The sequence below is a fragment of the Meriones unguiculatus genome, chromosome 12 (assembly GCF_030254825.1).
Source record: "Meriones unguiculatus strain TT.TT164.6M chromosome 12, Bangor_MerUng_6.1, whole genome shotgun sequence".
Taxonomy (NCBI): domain Eukaryota; kingdom Metazoa; phylum Chordata; class Mammalia; order Rodentia; family Muridae; genus Meriones; species Meriones unguiculatus.
In genome coordinates, this window is record NC_083360.1 from 87,374,589 (window position 1) to 87,383,319 (window position 8,731).

The window sequence follows — 8,731 nt, forward strand, 5'->3', positions numbered from 1 at the left end:
TCTCCTAGTTGTCACATAGTCATCCTTATTAGACGAACCTTTTCTGAGGCGTGGGTTGGGGTCTCAGGCCAGGTTCTGTTTGACTTGGAACAAGACCTGCATGGTAGGAGGTAACTTAGGACTTAGAGCAGATCAGTAGAAAGATGACTTGCTTGTCTAGGCTACACAGATGGAGTGAAAACTCAGCTGTGAGGCTCCAGGGCCACTGTTAGGCCAATTCTACTATGACTGGAGCTGGCATCAGATAAGCTGAGTCCGGAAAAGCACGAGGCCTACTCTGCCTTACTTGCTGGACCAACTTTGTCTCCATTCAATAGTGTGTAAAAGTCAGCATCTTCCTTGGACGCCACAGATAACCCTCAGGAGCATGTACAATGAATATGTCTGTGTAACTTTTACAGTATTTTACCATACGTGTCTGTAAGCCCACCACTTGGAAGGTTGAAGCAAGAGACACTGTCTTAAAAAAAGTTTAAAACGTACAATAGTTGTATTGGGGGCACTATGAGAAGGGCAGGAGACGTGCCTATACCCACAATTTATGTATGAAGTGATCTGTGATTAAGCACACTGGGAAGGACAGGCCTACTCCTGATTCTCTAGAGCCTTCACAGCCAGTTTTCCATCATGAGATCACAGAGCAACTTAAGGAACACTGATCTCAATCTAAATCCACAGTAACAAGAACCATAACCTTTTAGGGCTTTTTCATATCAGTTACCTGGCTTGATGCTTAGGAAATATGACTCTTCATAATGATAATTTAATGAGTTTCCTGTCACCCAAAGAGGAAAAAAGGAATCAAGAAATTTTCATGATGAGCCCGCTATCCACTATCCAAGGGAAAGTGACAATCTTAGGCTCCTGGGCATGGCCAGGTCCTCAAGGAGGGGGAGTTTGGCTAAAAAAATCCTCAGGGGATAGTTACGTATCCCTGCTAAGGCTGCCTCCCCACAGGGGCTGAGGGGAGACCTGAAAGATCAGACCTTTTGAACTGAGCTGCCTGCTTTCCAGATGGAAAAACTGAGGCCCTGCTGAGGCAGACCTGGGACTCACTTGCCCCACTCCCTCTCTCAGGAAATGATGTACATCTGGAATGGCTATGCTGTGATTGGGAAGCAGCCAAAACTCACAGACGGGATGCTTGCAGTCATCACAAAGGCTGAAGAGAGGCTGGCGGCGGGCCCAGGTATTATCCTCAGGCTCCTGCCCTGCCAGCTAGCTCAGGTCTTTAGAGACCGAGGCTCCTCTGCCACAAACGTCCTTACCCCTCTCTGCAGTGCCCAGTCCTTTAGAAGACCAGCGTTAGCTCCTCTAAGCAAATGTCCCCTGTCTCCTTGTCCAGGCCTTCTCTTGAGCTTCCTCCAGTTATTCCTAATGCACTCTGGAGCCATTATCTCAGTCTGTCTTTTCTTCTCAGATGTGAGTCCCCTGAGGTGAATCTGGTCTTGATTCACTTGTGTCCTGGGTTCCACAGAGGGGCTCCCTGAGTAACTGTGGCAGAAGTGAGCAAGCCTACCCTCTTCCCCACACCCCTATTCTCAGAGAATGAGTACTCAACAGACGACGACTGCTTGGTCAAATTGCTGAAAGGCCTGTGTCTGAAATACCTGGGCCGCACCCAGGAGGCAGAGGAGAATTTCAGGAGCATCTCCATCAAGTAAGTGCCTTTGGCTGCTCCTGCTAGGCCTGGCTTCCCCATCCTCCCACTCCTCTATGGTGGCTGTTTCCAGCTTTTCATTCACACACGATGTCTACTCTGTGACAGGTTTTCATCTTGGCTAAAAAAAGACACTGTGAGATCTTATTTCAATAAATAATAAAATCCGGAAGTTTAGCCGGTAAATCAAAGCAAAGGAGAAAGTTTTAAGTGGCATGTGCCTGGACACATGGTCAGGAAAGGATACTGCAAGGGAGGCTGTGGTGTTTGTCTCCAAGGCAGCATGGTGAATGGGTCCGAGATCCCATTCAACCTGGAGAAATAGTAGTTGAAATAGGGAAGTGAGCCTTAAGGACATGGTGGGACCCACGGGATGCAGGGAGGCTCTGCTGAGGAGCCCAGCTTCTCTAAGGTAAGGATATGAAGTTCTGAGAAGGCTCTGGGGCGGATCTGAAGGATGGGCCATGTCTGCTTCTGTTCTGCAGCGAAAAGAAGATCAAATATGACCACTACTTGATTCCAAATGCCTTACTGGAGCTGGCACTGCTATTTATGGAGCAAGGCAGAAATGAAGAGGCCATCAAACTCCTAGACTCTGCAAAGTAAGGCTTGGTCAACCTCCACCTTTCCTGAAGTACCCGGGCAACAATGAGGAGTGTTCTGGGAACGCAGCTCTGACCTGTCACAAGTGAGCTTTTACCTCACTTTACAAAGTCACCAAGAGTGGCAGAGAGCACACCCTTTTAAATAAGCCTTCCATTGGGCAGGCTCAGCTCTTGTTTTACATAAACGAGGTGGTAATGGTGGTGGTGTCCCACATAACTCAAATGGGCCTTGGGGTTTGACCCACCTCCCAGAGCAGCCAAGCTTCACCTGTCTGATCCTCTGCTTCCCTTCAGGCATAACTACAAGAATTACTCCATGGAGTCGAGGACACATTTTCGAATCCAGGCAGCCACACTCCAGGCCAGATCTTCCCTAGAAGATGGCAGCAGCAGGTCTATAGTCTCATCAGTGTCCTTGTAGCTTCCTGCAGCACTCCTGGGCTGGACGATGAGCAGACAGCTAGCTGGACAGAGCTCCTGGAAACATTTCAAAAGATCCCTCTCCCCACCCCCACCCTTCCTTGGGGTCCACCCGGTGCTCCAGTGGGATGGCACAAGAACATCTGTGCAGAAGCAAAGACAGCATTTTTACCAGTGTGGCCAAGGCCTGTGCCACAGGCAGAGCAGGTGGGCCCTATGCCTGCCCTATCACACATACGGGTACTTGTTTTACACTGTGATGTTTAAGAGAATGTATGAACAGTTTACATTTCTTCAAAAATACATTGATGGGATTATAGTTGGTATATTAAAAAAAAAAAAACTAAACCAAAAAAACTGAACCAAACAAAACCTGCAACTGCCTGTAATCTATTTTCATTCACCCAGACTGCTCTGGAAGTAAATCTCTCTACATGCTGCCAAAGGCCAACTTGCTTTTCACACCTCAGCAACGTCTTAGCTTTTGAGGAAAGGGTTGTTCCTAGCATTGAGATATTGGTTTCAAAGTTCTACACAGTGAAATATTGTCTTAAAAAAAAAACAAAAAAAATCAAATCAAAACTAAATAAAGGGATCATGAACATGGTCATTCTGGCTTCAAACTCTCCAAGAATGACCATGTTCATGATCCCTTTTCTCACTTAAATCTTTTTATGGAACTCTGCAAAAGAATCTTTTTCCCATAGACAAGCCCTTTAAAGTGTGTTTTTCTAAAGCCTAGATGCTAGGAGGCCAACCTGGCCAGGGTAGGGTGAGAGGTGATTAGACAACAGCTGCTGGATGAGGGTGAGCCTACCTACCATGATGCCAAAGCAGCACTGGTCACATGACGTAACACATGATTTGTAAAACTGCAGCTTACAAAACTGTCAACATTTCAAGTGCTTTTGCTTCCATTTTAAAACATCAGGAAGATCTTGCCAAGTTCACTGCTGTTGCTTACAGTTCCTGCTGGCCTTCTTCGCCCTGGCTGCAGCCTGTCAAATGACCTGCAGCTTCTGAGCTAGTCTGAAAGAGAAAACTTCATTTCTAAATCCTATCCTCAAGCAGGCGATTTTGAAGACGGAACCCTATCCTAGACTCTCCATGTCCTGAGTCATTCTAGGTAACCTCTTCTCTAGTGCAGACTTTCACAGCGCCTCTGCCTGGACGACTGTGACAGCTGGGAAGCCCAGATCCTGTGCCACAGAACAGTTGCCAGGGCAGCAGCAGCTGCAGGACCTGAACGAGCCCTTAGCTATCCAGTCTAGCTCAGATGCCCACTGGTCTGCAGGGTGGTTGGCAGTACGCTGGTCCCTATCAGCTCTCCCACACCTTGGCAGGTTTCCCTATTTCCTTATCAGAGTCAGAGTGGGAGTGTTACCAAGACAGTTATCACCATTCACAGAAAAAAGCCACAACCTGGCACCAAAGCTAGGCTCCTAAAAGGCCCATCTCAACCCAAGGCTTGGCTCAGGTCCAGGTGAGATTCCCAGCAAGAATCGCACAAGGACAAAAGTCTCAGCAGGCTGGGACCATTCAACCAAGGAATCAAATCCACTTTACAATTATTGAGATTTAATTCTAATTCCCAATCTCTTCTACCTCAAATACACAAACTTTCAGAGCACCTTTTCAACACTGCTTCCTGATGTCCTCATAACCCCCACAGTTATGTTAAACGGGAAGGCTGGGTTCTGAAATCCAAGCAGTAAACTCAAACATCTCAGACCTCTGTCAGCTACATGGTTACACGGTGCTTGCTGTTGTGCCGGTGTTAGCACAGCTTCCCTAGAACCAGGTGAAAAGTTCAACACTGACCAACAGGGTAAGTTCACCCACAACCAGTCTCATGTGGAAACCGATTGTCAAAGAAACAGCTCCGTGGAGACGTTGCCGACAGACTATGACTGACAAGCACACTTCCAGAGGCATCACAGCAAGCATCCTGCCAGTGACTGGGAAGGGCTGTCATTGGCATCCTTCCCTCACCGTAAGGACACCTCCTAATTCTGGACATCTAGCTGGACATGGCAACACATACCTGTAATCCCAGTGCTTGAGTAGTGGAGGCAGGAAGATTAAGAATTCATGCTGGGCAGGGGTGGCTTAATCCCAGCATTCAGGAGGCAGGCCTCTGCGTCAGAGGCTAACATGGTCTGTAGAAGAGTTCCAGGCCAGCCAGGGCTACACAGAGAAACTGTCTCAATTCAGACATCTGCTCCACTGCTACATACTGAGCGCAAGGTCAGCACAGGCTGAGAGGCGTGGCTCAACAAATCAAGGAACCAAAAAAAGAAAGCGTATGTTCTACGGAAAATAATAGCTAGTAATAAATGCTTGTGCTATCAAAATTAGTTACGATCCTTACACATACCCTACGAGGTAGGGACTGATTGCTTTAAAGATTATGAAAACTCGGGTTAAACAACGTACCTACAATCATAGAGCCATTATGTCTCAAAAACACACACTTCCTCTCACAAACATTGGTAACAATTCAGTTTACAGTCACATTTATGTTGTATGCTTGTGCTTTCTTGCATACATACGAGGGCACATTGGAGCCCACAAGACATCAGATGCCCTGGAGCTGGCGTTACGGGTGTCGGTGAACTGTCTGAAATGGATGCTGGGACTTCATTTTTTCTCTGCAGACCATGTGCCTCCTGGGATTAAAAACGTGCACTACCTCACCCAGTGGATGCTGGGAATTTAAGTCACCTTCAAGTACAGTACATGCTCGCTCTCCAGGTCCTAACTACAATAAACGCATTTGGCAGGCCCAAACAGGACAGGTCAGAGTGCGAAGCACTGTGGACTGCAGATATAGAATAGACCCACTTGAAAAAACCAACCTTTGTTTTCAGATTTTTTGAGACAGGATTTCACTATATAGGCTTGGCTGGCCCAGAGCTGGAGTTCCATCTCTTCAAGTGATTTATAACATTTTAGCTGATATGTGAAGAATGGGTTATCTGGGCTGAAACATGGTCTACAGCTCCAACTATTTCTGATCTATCTAAACACTCTAGAGACTTTGGAGAGAATGTTTAATATGCTAAGAAAACGCTGGTCACTTGGTAAGAGCTGGCATTTCAGTCACATAGAAGAATCAACTCTACAAAATTATCCTTCCCCCCACATACACAATATAGTGCCTGCACATCCTCTCCCAACCCACCCCCCATCCCAGGGCCCAGCAGAGGGTACATGCTGATGGTTCAGACTGAGGACCTACAAACTAGATGCAGAGGAAATGATCCTCCAAACAGAACCTCCTCAACACCCCAGGCTGCTCTCTGACCTCTATGCGCACACACACACACACACACACACACACACACACACACCCCTCTTAACCTAGCGTGATCATTTTTAGCCGCTAGTATCAACCATCAGTGCCTGCTGTTCAGTGCTACAAAAAGCAAACTATTCAAGAAGAAAGTGGCACGTAATTCTAAAACTCCTTTTATAAAATTTCACTGGACCTAATGAGAACGTTATGGATCAGGGGAAAGGTCATAAAATGCCTCATGTAGATTTTCTGTATTCATGGTAAACAAGGAAAGACAGCAAAGGACACATGGCAAGAAGTCTATGTAGCCATGCTTGTGAATTTAGTCACAAATAAGCATCCAAAACTCTTATTGTCAATCACCCACGGAAACAAAATATCAATCACAATGTACCAAAGCAAACTGCAGTAGCTTGGAAAAGGATTATCTACCAGTTATTCCAAATTCCACCACTGCATCAAAATGGCTTGGAGACTGTAGTGGTTTGAATACAAAATGGCCTCCACAGTCTCACGTAATTCAACACCTGGTCAGCACTGCCTGGAGAAGAGCACCTTGCTTGTATCTCACAAGTAGGCTGAGAGGTTTTTGCTCATTGCTTCCTGTGTGCAGATGAAAGGTGAGATCTCTCAGCATCTTGCACCTGCTATCATGTCTACTCTACCATTATGTACACCCGGACCACCCTCTGGAATAAGTAGGCCCAAATAATGTTTCTCTGTATAGCCTTAGCTATCCTGCACTCAATTTCACAGAGATCTGCCTGCCTCTCCCTCCCGGACTGCCAGGTTTATAGGCATGTGCCACTGTGCCCATTCCAAATAAAATTCTCAAGCAACATTAAAGTAATGTGAAAAACTAATTTATTTTCTCTCTGCAACTACAGGGAGGAGAGTCTGAGTTACTAAATTCAGACCCTACACAGAAGTAACTGAGGATGAGCCCAGAATCTTGATACTTACCTTCGCCCCCCAACTGCTGGGGTGACAGGCATGTGCCTGAACATTTTAGGCTTCTAACACAAACTGAATGGGAATTCTCCCAGGGACTACTTTTGATACCTCAGGTAATTATCATGTGGTTGTCAATCAGTGATTATGCATAATGCAATGAGTGCATCTTAAACATAAAGTTAGCACCTAACAGTCTTGAGAGAGAAGCGTTTTAGTTGAGATAAACATTAGAACAGGGGCCACAGACTACCTTTTCTGCTGCTTCTTTCTCTAAACTTGTAAGAGTATATACTTAAATTCAAGTAAGTCAACTTAATATTACTTCAGAGTTATTAGGTAAAAAGCCAACTCTCCTTGTGTTCATAAATTTCAAAACTAAAGGTTAAAAATTAATTTGAGCCTATGACTTTAGTTAAGATACAATTACATGCAGGGCAAGCAAATAAAAAATTATTTCTACTGCTACACATAGTTGTTGATACCCACAATCCCCATACTGAGAAAGCCAACAGGAGGCCTGCCATAAGCTTACTTGGCCTAGACAGTGGGTACTAGGCCAGCCTGGGTTACAGAGCAAGAGCCTGTCTCCAAAGAACAGACTGGTGTCACAGCCTACCAGGTTTTAGTTGGTGACTGGGCCTGCACTCAGGGCCTCTGGTGAGGTAGATGGTGCTCTGTCCCAAGCTTCATGTCCCAGCACATAATGGTGTCATTCTTAAGTGTATCTAAGAAACTTACCTTCTCCTTTTTACCACTTTCAGTCCAGACCACAGGTAGCTCTGGTTTATCAAGCTGGTTTATTTGACATCACTGATTTCTTTTTTTCAAGACAGGGTTTTTCTGTGTAGCCTTGGCTGTACTGGACTTGCTTTGTAGATCAGGCTACCTCAAACTCACAGTGATCCACCTGCCTCTGCCTCTCTGAGTGCTGGGATTTCAGGCATGCGCCACCACTGCCATGCTTAATGAGCCGATTTAAAAAATGATTATTTTTCAATTATGCACTCTTTTGCTTACATATATGCTTGTGTGAGGGTGTCAGATGCCCTGGAACTGGAGCTGCAGACAGTTTAATTTAAATCGCTATGTGAGTACTAGGAATTGAACCCAGGTCCTCTAAGAAGAGTAGCTAGTGCTCTTAACCTCTGAGCCATCTATTTGCAGCCCCACAGCAGTTATTAAAATGCTTGTTTCTGTGGCTGGCGGGATGGCTCAGCACTGGTTGCTCTCCTAGAGGACTGGGTTCAATTCCCAGAACCCACATGGTGACTCACAACTGTCTGTTACTCCGGTTCCAAGGGATAGACAACCACTTCTGGCCTCCGCAGGTACCAGGAACACAGTGTTACACAGTCATACATGCAGTTAACATATTCATACACATAAATAAAATAAGAAATTTAAAAGTTTTCTTCCTAATGAAAAAAACTTTGTATGTTAAAAAAAAACGTTAATGCCCTATGTTCTGTGAAATAATATACAGACACATGGGGGGGTTAAGTCTTCCAATACCAATTTAAGAAATCCCTTGTAAGAATGTAACTATATATATATATATATATATATGTAAATATATATCCAAGCAGTTCAATTTGTGTAACTCCCCCTCCCCACTTTTTCTGGTTAGGCTTTCCAGACATTTCAAACCTGTAGCCAAGCTGGAACATATCTTGCCCATTTCTAAACAGGTTACACCTAATAGGTTTAGGAAGCTTTAAAGTTACCCAGTTTCTACGTGTATGATTAAACCATAGTAATTACAAACCAATTAAAAATAGTTCTAAGCCTTAAACT

The 8,731-nt window shown here is 45.1% G+C and overlaps 1 protein-coding gene across 6 annotated transcripts in view; it reads left to right on the plus strand.

The window, feature by feature from the left end:
• Nucleotides 1-3,064, plus strand: part of Ttc39a (tetratricopeptide repeat domain 39A) — a 46,254-nt gene extending 43,190 nt beyond the window's left edge. For 5 of the 6 annotated variants that reach the window (XM_021660787.2, XM_060366113.1, XM_060366114.1 and 2 more), the window contains exons 15-18: nt 1,078-1,189; nt 1,546-1,660; nt 2,146-2,262; nt 2,560-3,064. In XM_021660787.2, the coding sequence (XP_021516462.1) occupies nt 1,078-1,189; nt 1,546-1,660; nt 2,146-2,262; nt 2,560-2,686 (471 nt within the window). In that variant the 3' untranslated portion in view covers nt 2,687-3,064. Of the gene's footprint in view, nt 1-1,077; nt 1,190-1,420; nt 1,661-2,145; nt 2,263-2,559 lie in introns of those variants that run through there. The other variant, XM_060366115.1, reaches the window with a different exon arrangement.
• Nucleotides 3,065-8,731: the final 5,667 nt, after the last annotated feature.